The sequence below is a fragment of the Melitaea cinxia genome, chromosome 4, assembly GCF_905220565.1.
Source record: "Melitaea cinxia chromosome 4, ilMelCinx1.1, whole genome shotgun sequence".
NCBI classification, from domain to species: Eukaryota; Metazoa; Arthropoda; class Insecta; order Lepidoptera; family Nymphalidae; genus Melitaea; species Melitaea cinxia.
Window position 1 is genome coordinate 13,544,777 of NC_059397.1, and position 19,894 is coordinate 13,564,670.

General features: G+C 33.8%; 1 protein-coding gene across 3 annotated transcripts; it reads left to right on the forward strand.

Annotated features, from left to right (window-relative positions):
* The first annotated feature begins 1,273 nt into the window (after positions 1-1,273).
* Positions 1,274-12,630, forward strand: LOC123670244 (lipopolysaccharide-induced tumor necrosis factor-alpha factor homolog). Of its 3 annotated transcripts, none has more exons than XM_045603750.1 (3): positions 1,274-1,406; positions 3,481-3,619; positions 5,905-7,180. In XM_045603750.1, the coding sequence occupies exons 1-3, from the start codon at positions 1,382-1,384 to the stop codon at positions 6,005-6,007; spliced, it is 267 nt and encodes an 88-aa protein (XP_045459706.1). In that variant the 5' UTR covers positions 1,274-1,381; the 3' UTR covers positions 6,008-7,180. The 3 variants fall into 3 exon arrangements, 2 of the variants coding, with proteins under 2 accessions (XP_045459706.1, XP_045459707.1); XM_045603751.1 differs by lacking the exon at positions 5,905-7,180 and adding an exon at positions 12,255-12,630 and having other exon boundaries at positions 1,277-1,406; XR_006745886.1 differs by lacking the exons at positions 1,274-1,406; positions 3,481-3,619; positions 5,905-7,180 and adding exons at positions 11,764-12,011; positions 12,255-12,347.
* The last annotated feature ends 7,264 nt before the right edge of the window (positions 12,631-19,894 follow it).

The following is a 19,894-nucleotide window of genomic DNA, read 5'->3' on the forward strand; positions in this document are numbered from 1 at the left end:
AGATCTGGGCAGGGTTTTATCATAAGATTTCAACTGATAGCAATCCACAGCATTCATACTGTTCTGAATCCTGGTGTAAATACAAGATAGCTGTAAAAAATAACTCCGTTCATAAATTCAAACATCCACCTGCCCTTGCTCAAGATGTTCAAGAAGTTTTAAAACCGATCTACGACGATTTGACAAAACAAGAACTGCTTGAAAGATGCCTTGGTGGCAACACGCAGAATAATAACGAATCTTTCAACAACTGTGTCTGGTCAATGGCTCCCAAACACATCTTTTGCGGAAAAAAAATTGTTGAAATAGCTTGTCAAACAGCTGCTTGTATTTTTAACGAGGGATTTCATCCAGTATTAAAAATCTTGGAAGTAATGGGCGTCAAAATCGGCCCGATCGCCGCACAGTTTGCTGCTGACTGTGACAGAACGCGCATACGAGTTGCAAACCGCCGCAGCACCGATGCCTCTAAGGAAGCCAGAACGAAACGAAGGCAGGCTATTTTGGATGAAAATGTGCACTATGAAGAAGATGAAGGCATAATGTATGGTGCAGGCATCGCTGATTAGACGTAAGTAAAATTTTTTCACGATTTTTCGTTACAGAAAACTAAACGCGTTTTTCTCGGAATGACGTTTTTGGACGGCTTGTTGATAAAATCTCCGAAACTATTCAACCGGACCTTACCAAAATTTAACCACATGTTCTTGATGACTATAGCTATCGCGCATATCATACGATTTTTGAAATTTTGAGTTTAACTATTTATTTTTGGCAAAGAACGACGGAAAAAACGTGATTTTTCGTACTTTTTCGAAAAATGGCTGCCATTTTGTCATTTTTGAAAAAAAAAGAAATCGTATGATATGCGCTATAGCCATTTACTTACTGAATCTAAAACTATTTTTTTTTTTTTCAGATCATCCATTCCAGATATTTCATCAACAGCGCACACTCATCTTTTTTTTTGGACCAGTCTTCTCCCTCATTTTTATGTATAAAAACTGATTAAAATAAATATAAAAAAAAATTTCTTGTGTAATCAAATAGTGTATTTTTTAGGCCTAACACTTTTTATGTCCATATTTATGACGTATACCGGTCAAAAAAATTCGTGAAAATAGCCTTATCTTTGCCCGTCTAAAGAGGGTAAGGTTAAGTAACATTTATTATATACACCACATTAATATTTATTTTGCATCAGAGTCTATTAGAAATTCAATAAAGCGGGCAATCATATTACATGTGTACATAGAGTTTTTAAATAGATCTCGGCAAATAATTCCTAAGAGGCCGCGTGCTTTTAGTCGCTGGTTAAATGTGAAGCTATACGGACACCTCAACCGCAAATTTAGACCAACAAATCGTAATAAAAAATTTAATGGCAGTCAATTATTTACAACCAGGTACGATCTTCATTATTTATTAAAGTCTATTTTTTTAAGTACTTTAAAATAATGATAAAATTATTTTGTTGGATTTAAATCAACTTATCGATATGAAAAATTATTTTTAATGTTATGATATACAAAAGGTTATCGTATTATGATATAAATAAAAATAATTTTGTTTTTCGAAAGTGAGTAGTTACTAAGGTAAATGCGAATGTTGTCGTTGGAAAAAGAACAATAAATAAATAATAAATATATAACAACATACACACTACTATATTAAAATGCACATTTCGCAGTCGATTGTATTTCAAATGTAGAGTGTGCAATTAGATATTACGATTATGTTACGTAATAAAAAATTAAGTAATCTTAATTTAACTCCATACATACACGAGTGAGTATATTCGATTCATCGTACGAAGTAGCATTTTTATTACAATTGTCATCAAAACTTTCGAATTTAAGATTTAATGATTATAATATTCTAAATATTATTTAGACATTTTAGTGAGTGCTCACAAATTATCACTAAAACTAACAGTTGAAAGAATTGAAAAACACAAAACCCCTTTCATTTCGTTCAGTAAAGTAACAAGAAAGGTCGTTTGGTGAACCGGAACTGGTTTGGTGAATCGCCTATATTTAAACTTGACTTTCGCCTGTAGGATCAAGGATGTATCCACATTAACGTTGCAACTTGCAAGGTTATTTCAAATATTTAATGAGTTAATTTGTGAGTACTTAGCTTTTTTATTTACCTAAGCATAAGCTTTACCAGATCATGACAAAAAAAAAAACAAAACAGATAATTATGAAATCAGCAAACCCATTGATTTATAATTTGTCTAATGTCAAATAGGAAATAAATTGCAATGTTTTTGTGCTTATGTTTTGTGTCCATCTGTAATGGCGGTCGTTGCTTAGTCTCTAAAATAATTGTTGATATAACAAATTAGCTTACAAGGAAATTAAAAATATTCTTAAAACCAATCCAAGATCATTTTATTGAATTTAACTGTTGTTACGTTTCTTCAAGAAAACAATTTGTGTCCGTGGTTCTTAGGTATTTGACGCTCAAAAGATAAACACTTATCATCATTGTTTAAAAAAAAGTTTGTGAAGTTATGTTAAGGACGTCGCAATAATAGGCTTAGTTGAGCAGAACTTGTAATTGGAACATCTTTTTTTTCCTTTTTTTACTGGGCTAAAAGCATTGGCTTTTGCGCACCCCGCCGGCCTCGTCGGGTGTGGGGCTCCTGGTCCGGAGTGAACAAACCAGAATATTCACTAAAACCCAGTGGTACCCGCCCTCATCGTTATAGCGGGGCGCCACGGGATCGCTTTCGCATGCTATCGTGACGCACCGACGGTTGGCCCGCCTGTGCGGCCTTCGTCTGTAGACGCCCACGGGCAAAGTGAGGACTCTGTTGCCCCGGTGGCGAGTGGGAAGAATGGCCCTTCTCCCATTCTATTATGAAGGGTGAAGGAGTGCGTATCGGCTTCTCCTTCCGTCAGTAATTGGGACACCTGAGTTATCTAACCTGAAGATGTAACACGTTTTATTTGAAATTACTCCGAGACAATTGACTGCTGCGTCATGCAAATTAGCGAATCAATTTAGGCGGTTTTAATTTTCAACGCCCACTGTAAAACTCATAGTGGTCTGCGACATATTCCTATAACTTATTAACATGATCCTATAATTTCGAACATTTAAAAAAGACAACACTTTTACTTACCACACACCAGCATAATCTACGCTAAGGATATTTTTTTTTTTTATTCTTTGTAAGCAAACGAATCAAAGAAAATTAATGAATAAGTAACAGAAATCATAATATACTCGTAAAAATAGAAACCTAAGATTTAAATATTTGCCAGTGACCTGCAGTATTAATGAGATTCTAATAAAGTTTCATAGAAGTAATCTTGTACCTTTCGTACCTCGTACTAATATTATGTATTACCATTCCACACACATAAGTTGTAGAGTAAACAATAATGCATACTTGTTTCTATGTGTTTTGTGTTAGAAATAACTAAAACATTGTCAGTTTCATGTATAACAAGGTTTTTTATTTTTCAGTAACAATGGCCAACCCACTAGTTGGACCCGAGCCCACAACACTGATCTGTCCTTCCTGTAAGGCCAGCGTAACAACCCGAGTGGATCACAAGGCAACCACAAGAACCCACTTAGTGGCTCTAATTCTATGTGTATTATTGTAAGTTATTTTTTTATTGACGGTTATTGGTGGTTATTATCAAAAACAACTAATAGCGAGCGTTACTTAAAGTAGGGAATATACCTATTCGCTAGCACGCAGCAGAGGACCTTAGTAAATTAAGCTGCGATCCTTTTTCTTTATGGAGAAAGAGGCCTATACCCAGCAGTGTGACCTTACAAACTAAAACATAACAATCAACAAATCGAAAAAAATATTTTCTTCCTTTCTTGTAGTATCCGGATCTATTTTATACTAGCGACCTTGCCTATTGACCTATGCCCCGGCTTCGCACGGGTGCAATGCTGATACTAAATATACTACAGAATGTCTTTATTTATAGTGTGAAGCTAGCTTATAGTATGGTTATTAACATAATAACAATAACATTCAAATATGCGTCGTTAGATTACACGTTGTTACAGAATGCGTTGAAGAAATAAAGGTTCACTGCTCGTTTCCCGTAGGTTATAACGTGATATTATGTAGCCTATATGTTGACCCGACTTCTTAATAATATTCGTGCCAAATTTGAAGTAACTCCATGCAGCACTTTTTGAGTTTATCCCGGACAAACAAACAGACAAACAGACAAAAATTCTAAAAACAATATTTTTATATGTACAGTTTTGACTTTCCTACCATTTTATTATATGTTTAGATTTTATAAATGGATGTTTTATAGGTTATAGTTTATCGTGTGATAAACATATTCAAATGTAGAGACGAATAAAAGCTAATGATAGCTATTGATAGCTATGTTACATTTAATATTTAAAAGAAAAAAGTGCGTGCGTACAAAGAACATATGTCAGAAGTGAAACTTCTTTGGCAAACTAATTTTTAAATCTCGTTTATATTTATGCAAATCTAAAGCTTTAGATTTCCGTTCCAGCGCCATCGACAAAAACGTTGCCATTTTATTAAAACGTTGCCATCTGTAAAAAAAAATCCGTCATGCGTCTAAAGAAGTTTCACTTCGAAAATCCGAAACACACGTGTATACGAATTAAAACTAAGACGTATCGTAACGATGTGACTCAATTGATAGTTAAATTGACATAACTGCTTTTTTATTCTGTTAATTAAAGCCTATATCGTAGCCGTACATATCTTAAAATTGCCCTAGATCCATGCAAAAAAATAGAAGCTATATTAAACATTTGGACGACAGATGTATCGTGTAAGAATCGCTAAATTGTATTAGCATTGGCGTTCAAGGTGATGCGAATAAATTTTGTTTTAAATAAAAATAAACCCAATTAGAATTGTCTTATGGAAAATGTGTTAAACGATTATAGGTATTATTTCAGAAAAAAATATTTGCTACAAAGGTTAATTCATAAAATATAATATCGAGGTAATAAATGCAAATAACTATTGGATATTAAATTTAGAAAAAACAATTATGAAATGTAAGAAAAACTATTTGTTGATTCTTTATAGTGTATATTATTTTTTTATTATTTTTTTTTATTATGAATGTTTTTTGTATATTATGTGAGTTGAGTTATACATGAGGTAAAAATTGAGAATTTTTTTCTTGCATATATCTTGAAGCGTTTTAGAAAATATTCTTCTATTCTACTATTGTATTAAATTACAGAGATTTTTAATATAAACGTGGGTGACAAACTTTTTACCATAGATGATTCACGTCACTCTTAGGCACACAAAATTCAGGATTACAAAAGTAAATCTTCATTTTAAAATACATTGCAAATTAATTCTATCAAGAAATGTACCGAACGGTCTGAGGCCGCTCGCTAACACCAAAAATAAAAATAGTTCACGGCTCTAACAACGAAAATGCGTACGCTCGATTATGAATGATTGTTTATAGATTTAAATGTGAAAAGCTACATGTACGTGAAGCTGATTTAAAACGAATGTTCGTAAACATGTCCGTCTGGTTGCTACCTTAGCTTACTATACGGCCCAACTCATTATAACAAAATGAAATAATAAGAGAGCGTATAACTTCTAGGTAGACGTAGTCTATATAATTCTATATTCTAAATTAAGATTCTAAGGAACTAATTCGTAAAATAACAACATACACTAACTTATATAAATGATTAGTTATTAATAAGATGAGAGTGACACTCCTTGAAGAAAAAGACAATTCTAAAAAAACGTGATAAGTCAAAATTTTAACTATGTGACGATAAAACAAAATTATCACGAGGACGCAATGCCATTATATTACTGTTGTTATTGGCGTTCCAAAGAATGTTTATGCTATTTTTGAGTATATTTATTTATTTATTTTTTTCCTATTTCAGATGCTGGCCTTGCGTTTGCGTTCCATATTGTGTCAATTCTTGCCTAAACGCTGATCATTACTGTCCGAGCTGCAACGCCTACCTTGGAACCTATAAAAGATAACAAAAACGCTTATGTTTAATCAAAGTATTGTCTATGGAAATAAGTATAACTAATCCCCTCCACACACTTGAAGTTTAAAACAGGAAACATGTTTAAACAAAATTTTCTACCGATTGTTTTATAAACAACTGTAAAGGATTATTTACATTACACCAAGTTGAGGCCAGACCTTGAAATAGATGATGCTAAATCTACAACTACAGAATATTTTAGCGAGAATTAATTCATATAAGTGGGGTGGGTCCACACCTTATACCGGTCGTCCAAAATATCAGTATTTGGCGGCAGACGCAACATGAACGTGACATCGCCCATTTCGGAAGCGATTTTACCAAAATTAAATAATCTTAATATTTGACCATGATCAAGGCACTACCTGGCTGATATGGTGTAATATCAAAAATCCTTAAATGCTAAAGTAATATGACGGTTGTATATCAAAATATAACTGAATATACAAGAACAAACAATTTAGGTAGACTCATTTAAAAAAAAAGATTTTGACAATAATAACGAAATAATAATTTAAAATTTACTATTTAAAGATTATATTTTCCAATTTTACCTGTGTAAACGAACGGTACGAAATAGTAGTTATCGGATTTCGAGACATCGTTTTCGGTTTTATCAAAAATATGACACTTTATTCTTTCTTTTTACTTTTTTTACTCATCACAACGAAAATACGTTACTGTTGAACTGCGTCAAGTTCTTGACCGCTAGTAAAAACAGTGCTTTATTATTAATTAATATGAAGTTAATAATAGTTTTATATTTTGCTATTGTTTTAACGCTATTCGCGTTGACTATAGATATAGTTTAGTATCTCTGTGTTATTCCCTTATAAATATAGTCAAATCATATGCAGTAATTTTGGCACAATTACCTGCGAGTGAGTGTAAGTTATCAAAAAATTTCTGACGTTGGATCTTTGGAGTGTTTCAGACATCAAAATGCATATGGTTCCCAACAGGTATGTATAAGATACCAGAGCCAGGATTATTACGGCCTTTATTTTATAGTGTAAGCATTTACTACTTATAACCATATGTATAATAAATTAAAAAGTGCTTAGAATTAAAGTATTTTTATTGTTTTTATTGTAATAGTATGCATGTATGTAAGTTTTGTAAGAAAACGGTTTAACAGAGCCAATAAATTTGTAATTTGTAACATGTTTTTATTATTATATATGAGGTTTGTATTTATTATGTCTTACTTTTAGGATTTTATTGGGGGCTCCTTTATCACTGCATCATCACTTCAGCCTTTACAGTACACTGTTGGCCATAGGCCTCCACAAGTTCACGCCAAAAATGGCGTCAACTCGTGTGTGTTGCCCATAGTCATCACCATAGTCTCCTTTATAATTATCCTTTAAAATAATAAAAGTTTATCAACTATACACAATCAACAAACAAAAAATCATTCCTAGTTAGTTAATCAATTAGTGCTTCCACCGGCTGTCAAAAACAAAATATGTCTTAAAATCCATCTAATCGGTATTGGTTATCCTATTCTTCATTATCGGAATCAATATTTTCAAATAAAAGTTAGTCAGTTCAAAAACATAATATTTATTGAGATATGATACAGTGGGAAATATCGAACTCAAAATATGGAGCAGCCCAACTGGGGAAGTACCTCGACCTTACAGAAGATCACAGCTAAATAATACTTCAATATTTCAAGCAGTATTGTGTTCCTGTTCGTGAGTAAATTGACGAGAGCTCCAGAGGGGAATTGGAGATAGGGTCAGCAACGCGCTTGCGATACTTCTGGAGTTGTAGACGTCTATAAGCTTTGGTATCGCCTACCATCAGATGAGCCGTACGCTTGTTTGCCAATCTAATTATATATAAAAAGATTAAGGTGACCAGAGCTCCTGGAAAATGTCAAGGGAAGGGTCAGCAACGCGCTTTCAATGTTTTGCGTATTGCAGGTAAGCTAGGCTGTGTGTTTGCCGCCCTAATCTTGTAAAAAAACAATAATAAAAAAGATATACTCAATATTATTTACTATTTAAAAAAACGTATAATGTTTAAACATTGTTAAAATCGGCTGACGTGGAAGTACTTGAACAATTATACGAGTATTTTCTTTATACAAACAAACCACTATCAATAGATCTGAAATAACTTTAATAACTCGTGTTCAATAATTGTATAAAACGTTCTTTCTTGTAATTACAAGCGGAGCGGCGTTCCGTGCACAAGTTAGATAAACTATTGATTGGAACGGAACAATAATCTCGGAGTTAGATGCAGCGTACATTCAATTTAGCGAATAGTTGCAAAAATACCAGATGCCAGAGCGTAGGCAGCTACACAAACATTTCATTCAATACATGTTTTACTGAACCATGTTCACAGTTTTGTTAATTAACGAGCAGAATTTAAAGCGGGAATGTTTAACTGTTAAGGCTTGTTCGATTTTTCCTCTTAAGGTAGCATTTTAAAATACTGCACACGCTATGACAGTCTGTACATCTCAAAATACAGTTTTTCTGGTAAGAAGGTTAATTTGAACTCAACTCTCCAAGCTTGATCAAGTTTTCGAATATGTTAGATGCATCAATCATATATTTTATATTTTTTTCTATATAGATAGCTATAGATTTTTTAGTTATTTTTTTTTTATATATAAAAAGATAAATAGTAACGGTTCTTTCAAACAAATGCAATTTACAGTTTTGATACGACGTGCAACTTCCGAAAATATATAAATGCCTTTCAATACCTAGGATCTATTTTTCTACGAAACAAGACTGCCTCAGGGTTTTTGAGAGAATAATATAAAGCCTTGCTAAAAAAAAATATTACATATAATATTATTGTTGGTATGTTGAAAATGCGAAACAGTTTCAAACTTAAAATTAAACAAATATTTTAACTTTTTCTATCAATCAAAATTGATTGGTAATAAAAATTAGAATAACCAAAAATAGAACTGAAAGAAATATAAATGAAGCCTCAATTTAGGTTAACATAATCCGACGCAAATGACATTACGTGCTAAATTCAAATTCAATATTATTTGATATGACTCGATATCACAACGCCTTAATCACAATCATTGTGTAGAACCGCCTTTATCTCAACAGAGCATTCTGGAACTTGGTAAACGATTTCCATAGCGATTGCTCAGTCGGTGCATGGTAGACGTAATGCATTCTGCCTTTGAACCATCTATAATTTAATTGGAGCGTCTCGCATCTTGATCCAAGTTTCAGAGTTGGCCGTCTTCAATGGACAAACTTTATCACTAACCCACTTACATACACGACTTGAACAAATATCCCACAACATGCTTGTGTTGTAAATATGTCAAGTTAGAGTTTAGTATGGTTTTACTTTACGATGCAAATGAGAAAATTTGAGAAATAAATTACTAACTTTAGATCAGACTATAGTATGTTTATGGGTTAAAATCAATTGGCACGTACAAAAAGACTTTTCCTTTATTCGCTTTTCTTAAGATATTTACAGATCTTTTTATAAAGTTGAAATGATCAGCGTATGGATTTATTTATTCATATTAGTTTATTATTTTTCGGTAGTGATTTTTTTTCATAAGTTAAATTTATATTAACAAAGTACTTACTGAAACCACTTTTCATTTCTCAATATGTGTGACATAATACGACGGGCGACCGTACTCACCGTGTTGTTAATCTCAACAAACTGTTCAGGTATGCGTGTTAGGGATACCTGATTTAAATTTACCTACTTCTCTATAAATATTTTTAAGTAAGTAAAGTTGCTCCTGTGCCGGCGACACCTCTGTATTGTAACTTTTGTGATATTTGTAATAAACGGACGTAACATCCAAAAATAATAAATACCGTTTCATTGCAATACTCATCAATCACACATATACAGATACACACATACGTACACTCATAAGAACAGTACAGTGTAGTGACACCGAACAAGAACACCTGGCAGCAGTCATCAAGAATTCCTGAGTTTTAGTATGAAGAGCCACGTTTATGATTAGTCCGTTTATTTATTTATTTATTTTTTATTTAAAATTAACATTTATGTGCTCTCAGATGACATTGCCTTTTGTTAAACATCGTGAATTATAATACCACATGTGATTTATTATTCGGACTACAAATCAGCAGGCCTGTGACTGCCTAGTAAAGCTAGGACCTGGCCGATTTGTACTGGCTTCCTGGAGCTTTGCTCGGTTGCTGGTGCAATCCGGCAGACCAGGTGCGTGAGGGCCGGGCTGTGCTGGCTCCCTGGAGCTTTTATCTCGGTTGTCAGTGCAGTCCGGCGGACCCATGGGGTAGTTGCGGGGTCGCGCTGGGCTCCCTGGAGCTCAGCTAGGTTGCTCGGTGCGATCCGGCGTTGAAGGTCGGGTGGACCTGGCCCCCAACGCTATTTCCGGGCGTTGGAGGTCAGGCCTGCCTGGCTTGGAGAGGGGACGCTCCTGGACATGTGTCCCCATTCTGCAGACGGTAGACTGGTCCGGTTGAGCGTCCCCTGCGTGGGGTGGCCGGCTGGAGGGACAGAGGACCTTCGGCTGGCTTGAGACCGCACGCGCGAGACGTGGGAGCACTCTCGGTGCCCGAGAGTGCTCCACAACAGGAGGCGGCCTGTCCTGCACCCGCAGGCAGGCCCACCGTCCGGGGCGTCATGGCGAATACTTTTACTAGGGGTCCCGTGGCGCCCCATCAGGACGACGAGGGCACCGCTGGTTTTTAGTGAGTAGTCCGGCATTGCACTTCCCGCCGGGAGTCTCAGACTCCCATCGCCTTCGGGTGACGGGGGTGCGTAAATGCAATTTCCAGCGTAAAAAAAAAGGTTAGCTAAGGGGGTTAATAAAATATTAAATAATATTTCTCTCCTTTACTATGTCTAATGAATTGGGTTATGCCTGTAATATTCATTCATTACAGCCTATACAGTCCACTGCTGGACATAGGCCTCCACAAGTTTACGCCAAAAATAACGTGAACTCATGTGTTTTGCCCATAGTCACCACGCTGGGCAGGCGGGTTGGTGACCGCAGTACTGGCTTTGTCGCACCGAAGACGCTGCTGCCCGTCTTCGGTCTGTGTATTTCAAAGCCAGCAGTTGGATGGTTATCCCGCCATCGGTCGGCTTCTTAAGTTCCAAGGTAGTTGTGGAACCTTGTTATCCCTTAGTCGCCTCTTACGACACCCACGGGAAGAGAGGGGGTGGCTAAATTCTTTAGTGCCGTAGCCACACAGCACAGCCTGTAATATTAGATGTAAAAAAATAAAATAAATAAATAAATAAATGAAATATATGGCAAAACAACATTTGCGGGGTCAGCTTGTATAATATAAAATGAGAAGTTAGGTCAAGTGCCCAGGCATAACTAGGCTATTTCTTATTTTTCATGTCTTTTCTTCCGGATATTTTTTTACATCTATATTCTAAAGTAAAAAATTGTCATTCTAAATTGATGATGATATAGACAAAGGTTTTGATTTAAAAGGTCAGTGATCGCGGTTTGATTCCCGCTCGTGGCAGGTACATATTCTTCAATAAATATTTGTTTCTGGCCTTTGCGTATGTGTTTGTACTTCTCTCTCTCCTCTACTCTAAAAACTTATTTATCCCGCCCATTTCTTTAGACTTTAGTTTCGAAAAAATAATAAATTAATTTAATCTTATAACATACACACACAGTCGTCCGTTCCCATGGTAAGCAACTTAATGCTTGTGTTATAGGAAACAGCTGGCTGATATAGCTAAATACTTTTTTATTTTTTTATTTTTATAAGTTGTAACATATATTTTTATTCCTTGTTCATTCTCTTAACAATTATTTCGTTCGTCGAGTTGCTATTCTTCATTGCTAGGCGTTTCGTTATTAGCGTGTTTCGTGTATTTGGGCTACGGAAGCAGTCGTTGATGGGGTTTGCGGGTAGATTAGGCTCAGCTATATAAGCGCTGGTGCTGTGCGGCTCCTTCCTTTTCCGTTGTCTTCAGCCTCGGTCAGGTTCAGGGTGCGATTTTGTTGGGTGAATTGTTGTAATATTAAACACTTTTATTTAATTTCAATTACTAACTTACTTTTGTTTTAATTGCGAAATGTGTGTAGATTGTGTTAGATTAATTTTATTTGCTCTAAAGTTTATTGTTTTATTAAATTAAATTATTGTAAAATGTTAGGATGTGCTTGTTTTTATGGGCCATTTCCGTGTCAACCCAGAGACGTTAGGGGTTGACTACGGAAGGACTCACTTTCTGGTGTGACCTTCCAGGGTCCTTGGCGTGGCGGATACGTGCGGTGCCGTTGTTGCCGGTGATACCACGTGGCAAGATTTTGTGAGTTGGCTGCCAGGACCCCAACATCTACGATAAAGAACTGCTCAACCTCTTCGAATCAGCATCGGGATTCTTCCCTCTCTGACCGAGCAACCCACGTGTCAGAATTAATTCGAAACCACAGTCTAGCTTAAATTAATATTAGATTAATCAAAAAATGTATTTCGGTCCATAGTGTAGATTTAAAATAATTTTTTGTTGTGTTAAACTCGTTCATTTAGTCAATAAAAAGGAAGATAAAGTTGTTTGTTCATTCAAATTTGTATTAAGCTTAAAATTGTGTTCCCTTGTATTAAATTACTTGCTACATTAGTTTAATTTGATTTTGTTCTCCAATCTCCATCCAACTTTTTTTAAATATATATTTACCTCTCTGTGATTTAGTTCGTCGCTTTAAAAAAGAATTAATATTCTCTTATTATATGCTCCTTTAATTTAATTACATTCGCATATATTTATTACGTTTTTTTTTTAACGCGCGACACTGTTTTTACATTTGTATCCAACCACGATTATGTATCTAGCCTTAGTAACATTAATTTGCCTAACAGTGTTATTAAGTAAACTCTATATTTTAATGGTACGAAAAATTACAACATTTTGAAAAAAATTATAGTTGGTAAAAAAAAATCTTAACTATATCAATTTAGTACGTTTTTTATTAATATAAATCGATAACAAAAACGAATTTACATTCATTAATTACACTATATCTCATTGGCCTTAGTCCTTCTATTGCAGACGATTTAGACAGTATCAGACAGACACTATGTCACCTAGGACACTCCTCAGGAAAACGCAGAGTTGCCTAAACTCTGCGCCACCCTCTCGACCGCACTGGCTAGGCCCACAGGAACGACGGGTCGTTACGTGGGTGATGCTATTCTACTCGGCCGACACCACACGGCATACATTATATCTATATTCTCAATAATCTAGAAAGTTCTAAAATATATTCATTCTAATATCTAGCAGTAACAGAATATGGTTTACATACATAAACGTGGACTCCGGCGCCGTCGTCGCAGTGCATGTCTTATGTATGTTTTTACGCGGACATATTGCGCTGTTTATTGCACCACAGAACACAACGATTTTATAAAATAGGTAGTATCAAATGCTAATGTTAAAAAGTTAGCACTTCAACAACGATTTAGTTTAAGTCTTTTCTACTAACACTTATGGGTGTTGATAGGTTCGAAATAAGTAGTTTTTAATTTATTTATTACTAGTGGACCCGGCAGACGTTGTCCTGCCTGGAAAACAGCTACCAAATTTTATTTGCTTACATCCCGATATAACCTACTGGTTCCAACAGAAATAAAAACTACCCTATCTCCTAAGTTGGACCAAATTACATATGCTTACAAAATTTTATAAAAATTGGTTTAGTAGTTTCACATACATCGTGACACGATTATATATTATATAAGATATATTTTGCACTGCGGTCACAACGAGCTGCTGCGTCCGTTGGTTTATACAAGCTAAAGTAATATTTATTGTGGTCTGAACTTTTGTATTTGAGTTGTACGTAACGCAACGCAAAGCACAAGAAAAGAATACGTGCGCATTTACGCACTCGTTTGAAGGTGGCAACGCTACCGGACGTAGCCTTGATATTCGTTCGCCTATGACGTTACTTCATGAGAAAAAAAACTTACTACTACCCACTAAACGTACGAAACAAACTAAAATTATTCTAAACTATAACCTGTATTACATTTAATAGTTTCTCAACATTTACAATAGCTATGTGGTGACATTTCTAATTTTGTTTGTGCTGTATAAATTTTTCAGTATACGATGTTATAGCACGTATCCTTAGGTTTTATGAGAGCATCGTTAAATATTTGATTTGAATACAATGAAAACGCGCTTAAATTACGAATGTACGATTGCTTAAATTATCTTATTGCTGTAATTAATAGCTTTCTACACAATGATTAATTAGTTATGTGCTGTAAAAATCTGAAAATACCTTTACCTAAATAATAAAAATAACCCATGCTTTTATATTATCTTATGCAGCTCGAAAAATTATGAAATAAATGTATAAAAAAAAATTATCATCAACATAAATAGCATCTTTAAAAAAAAATGAGTTGAATTTAAAAAGATATCTGTCTACAACGCCGTCTAAGGGCGTATATAGAAATTATTTTGTGATTGCTTGTTAGTGTCAATTAATAGTACCTGTATTTTTAGTAAATCGTGAAGGATTAGTAGAAGAGAGAGGTAAAATGATTCGGTGCCGGTTTGGATGAAGTCTTTTCGACCGTCGATCGTATAATATATATTTAATGTATGTTCGGGGATAACTTCATCGTTTATGAAAAGTTTTTGATAATTCTATTTTTGGTGGAAAGGAGATATCCCTGGTGTGGTACCATGATAAGGAAACCAAGGTTTGATGACGGGATCCCAGAGGAATCGAGGGAAACTCTCGACAATCTGCATAACTTTTTACTGGGTGTACCGATTTTGATGACTTTTAACTTAATCGAAAGCCGATGTTTATCATGTGGTCACATTTGAATTTCATCGAGATCTGATTACAACTTTTGGAGTAATCTTTGATAATGCGTATTCCTTGACTATTTTTTCGTATACCTACGTTGTATTACTCGCCGATATAATTGAAGTCGGTTTTTTTTTCGTTTGCCTGCAAACACAATTATTAATAATGAATTAACGCACGATGTGTAACAAAGGCAATGTATAACATAAAAATAAAAAATGACGATAAATTAAAAATTGATACAAATTACACAATTACAAGATTGAGAGTAATTGCTTCTAAAAACTGATAGGCGCTCCAACAAATCGTGTTTTTTGGAAATCATATTTAAATACGAATTACATATTTATAAAATATTAATATTTTTTAACGACAATATTAAAAAATATAAATAAATATAAAAAAACCAAAAATAAAAAATAATTAAAAAATAATAATAATAAAATATGAATAATATTTTTCGATTTTACCGACAATAATAAAAAGAACTACCTATTTAAATAAAAAATAACCAGTGCAATTAGAAAAAAAAATAATTGATCAGGGACATGGGGATTTGAACATGATATTCTCGGTTGATCCCGACCGGCCGATTTCCCACCGAGCTATTGCAACTAAATTGACAGCTGCGAAATTTACCTTTGTATTCTAACGATATTTTTTACTCCCTAAAAACAAGGATAAAACGACATTTTCTAAAAATAAATCCTAGCTAGATGGATTTATCTCCCCCGAAACCTCATATATACTAAATTTTATGAAAATCGTTGGAGCCGTTTCCAAGATTCAGATTGTATATATATATATCTATAAGAGAATTTCTCGTTTACTAGTATAAGATTTTTGATTTAATGATATTTTTACTATTTCGTAAAATCTTTATCTTGCGTACAATTCCTATGATTTACAATTCTTCATTAGTTATTTAATAAACGTTTTTGAAGCAAAGTTAAAGTTCTTGGCGACATTTTTGGTGGATATTTTTCTTACAAAGATTATTATTATTATCAATCATTATCAGGAACAGCTCACGCTGCCAACGCATAAAAATAAGAACTCTTAAGAGTAGTTATTACTCCAAAACCAAAAACCAAAGAAGAAACGAAAGTTAACTTTACCAAAAGCATTAAAATTTAATAGTGAAATTACTTTGATATTGTACTACCGGAATTAAAAGTACCTAATACCTATTGTTTTTCGTTTATCATCATCACATCATCTAACCTAAATAGTATCAGTAAAACCCGTGTTTTAAACTTTTAACGTAGGTATTAGTCTCGTTAATATGGAGTTTCACCTTGGATTTGTATGCGTGTATATATTTTTGTATAGAATTTAGATAAGTGTTCTGAACTATTGACCATGGATCTATTTTTAATGTCCTGTTATTAGTGAATTTCAAGCATGTAATTCAAGTATTATTTGATTCGATTTCATTCTATGAGTGACGAAAGAAATTCTATAAACTAAAAGTAAACGAAAGATGGTGTATGTCATGTGGTCCCATTAATTGGGCTCTGATAAGTACTTTTCGAGCTATATCTAATAATACGTATTTACTTGACCATTTTTCGCCGACCTACGACCAACTCTGATAATTGTTGTTTTAATCGAAAGCTGATGCTTGTTTTGTGGTACTATTTATTTAAATTTGATCAAGATCTGATGACTAAATTTTGAGTTATCTGTGATAGTGCGTATTTTACATGATACACTACAACTACTTTAAATTTTAATACATATCAATAAAATCTCTTAATGTATTAATTCTGATTTGTATTGTTATAAAAATGTGTTTAATAAATGTCAGAACTAGACGAACGTCACGTTAAAAAAATTCTGACGAAAAATCTGATGCGAGTCCTAACATTAAATATTAATCAATTTTAACAAATTTTATAAATCTTGAAATATAATCTGATTGGCCGTAAATAAAGCAAACACTTCTTCTTTTTATAATAACAATCAGATTTTTTAACGTGTTATTATTAGTATTATTTCGGTATTAAAAATACTGAAGTAGAGCCCAGCAGGAAATTTCCTGCTCAAAATATAGAGCAGCCAGACTGGAGTAGTACCTCGACGTTATAGAAGATCATAGCTAAAATATACTGCCCGACTAGAAATTTTTTCTTGTTCCTTAGAAGGACAGGACCGGGCATGCCCGATCTGGACCGGATAAGGTATGTAACGATTAAATTTGTACGAATAAATTTTTGTTAAATTATACGCGGACGAAGTCGTTGGCACAGCTAGACAGAAATATAAATCTACAAAATCATCATCATCATCATCATCATCACTTCAGCCTATTACAGTCCACTGCTGGACAGAAGCCTCCACAAGTTCGCGCATAAAATTTCATACCATTGATGAGAACATCGAATGCCAAATAGCACTAGTGCTTTTACTAACATAAAAGCTAGCTTTTACGTTAATAATAACACAGTTAAATATGCGTACAGAATAAAATATGACTATTCTTATTTAATATCTACTACAAAAACAAAATCAATCCTGTAGTTGTATAGCGATACAAATATGGGCCTTGACACAGAAGAGCTTTTTACATGTAACGTGATCCTATATATACATATTTATAAACATCATTAAATTTCGTACAATAATATTTTACACTGACCGAAGATGGGAAGTCGGAGATGCAGGTTCGATCCCCGCTGGAACGGTTGCTTTTTGATATGATATTTAAAAACGTTTAGAATTTCCCAATGTGTAACACAAAAATAAAATCGTACAAATTAAAAATAGCATGTTGTCGTCTCCTGTCAAAGATTTTCATTGTAATATGAAACGTTGAATAGTTACGGGTTTTTGTAAAGAACTCACTATAGACGGCACCACGGTCGCTTAGATCGAATATAAAATCATTATATCAAGAACTTCGTTCTAGCGGATACATCGTTCCATAGCTTAATTGGCTAGAGCACCGACACGGCCAGTCGGAGGTTCGATCCCCGCTATATTAAAAAATGTTTGGAATTTCCTAATATGTGGGTAACACAAAAATAAAATCGTACAAACTACCATTATATTTGCCAAAAAAATTACAAAATTTACCTTTATACCGATAATATTAGTAAAGACGGTCTTATTAACGTAGTCTAAATATAAACCGCATGCAATGATTTAATGCAGTCAAGCTTTAGTTACTCCTCATATAAATTATGATTATTTAGATATGAAACATTAGTATAGTCTAAAATAATTTGCAAGAGAAGTGATGCTAACGTTATTTTTACACTGTAATTTTTTATACTGTGCTAATAAAATTAAACATGACTTCATCTACATATGAATCATCAATATCCTAATAAGTGTTATGAAATCGGGCTATCAAAACTGAAATACACTTGAGTCACATGTACGCATCGAAAATTGATAAGATATAATCAAATTAATTTATATGTTACTTAAGTCGCGCAAACGTCACCTAAGTGATGTAATAGAAATGTGGCAAAGCGAGATATCAATCACCGCGAGGTGACCCACCCAAATTCTGACATTTGTTTATTTTCTCACGCTTTTGCACACTAATACAAATATAATAAGTAATAAAATTACAATCAATCGCTAAAATAGCGATTTATTCCAGATAACTTTTGGGCAGAGGGCTATTGTATGGGAAGGGAGAAAATTTTTGTATAAAAAATGATAGAAGTCTAAAAAATTACAAATGTACATTCAATGCATAAGCAGATCATCTATCTGTCATATATAAGTGACAAAGAGAATAGATATGATTAGTGACAGATTAAAACAAAAAAAAATAGAAAATAATATCGGAAATATGCCACCTTGCCCGATAAACTGCATTTTTATTTTGCAAAAATTCGTTTCTTGCAAAATAAAAATGCAGTTTATCGGGAAATTTAAAAAAAAGTTAACAAATGTAATTTGACCTTCAACGCTTAACAGTTCGCAAGAAAGGATAACATTAGTCGGGTCAGATAGTAAATAGCTTAAGTGTCGTCTTAATTTTCATATAGCTACAATAACTTCTGCTAAAAAACACGTTTCACACAGGATAAATACCACACGTTTTATTGAAATATGTGCATAATACGATGTAAAAACACGTGAAATGATAAGAAGAACGCTTATGTATCATATCTAAAAATATAAATACCTATCTCATATATTTTTTTATATTTTCTGAAAAGATTAAATTTTATAATGACAAAACTAGAGTAGTCCATTATATAAACAACCAATGGAAATACTTAATATACTTTTGCAACAGATGTTATTATAAATATTTTTACGCTAAATTAAATCCCTTCCACAGTCTGATAAAAAAAGTAAATAACTGTGTTTGCTCGCAAACGAAAAAAAACCGACTTCCATTACATCAACAAGTAACACAACATAGGTAGACGAAAATATCTGATAAGATAGCAAATATATCCAATGACCTTGATTATTTCCGTGTGTCACAATCTATAACATGTAGTCTAGAAGCCTTAACTGAATACATTAATTCCCCTCGAGGTTTCATTTCAGTTATGCACATGAATATCCGCAGCCTAGCAAGTAATTTTGCCGTTTTTACTTTCCTTTTAGAAGAAATCCCCATATCATGTGATGTTCTTAAGTAAAATGTCAACCACTTAGTACTATAGGGTACGTATCATATATTTCAATTTATCAGAAACAGAACCCCGAGAAGAAATTTTTTCGTGTTCCTTAGAAGGACCGGACCGGGCATGCCTGATCTGGACCGGATAAGGTATGTAACGCAGAAAATATGTCTGGATCCGATCACGAAATCTCATTTCATCCTGATCAGCCGGCTCGGTCCGGTCCTTTTAAGAAACACGAATGTATATTCTTGAAAAAATTGTTTAATGAAGAAAAAGCGAATTAATATTATAAATATGTTCGCTTCAGCCTGCAATATCCCACTACTGGGTATAGGCCTCTTTTCCCATGTAGGAGAAGGATCAGAGCTTAATCCACCACGCTGCTCCAATGCAGGTTGGCGGATATAAGATAAATATGTTACGTAACATTATTTATTTCTGTTTATTTTTACCC

Excerpts from the sequence above, each read along its gene's own strand:
- LOC123670244 (XM_045603750.1), top strand. The coding sequence starts at position 1,382 with ATGGCAGTCAATTATTTACAACCAG. Across the intron at positions 1,407-3,480 it reads AGTCAATTATTTACAACCAG|TAACAATGGCCAACCCACTA; the intron begins GTACGATCTTCA and ends TTTATTTTTCAG. Across the intron at positions 3,620-5,904 it reads CTAATTCTATGTGTATTATT|ATGCTGGCCTTGCGTTTGCG; the intron begins GTAAGTTATTTT and ends TTCCTATTTCAG.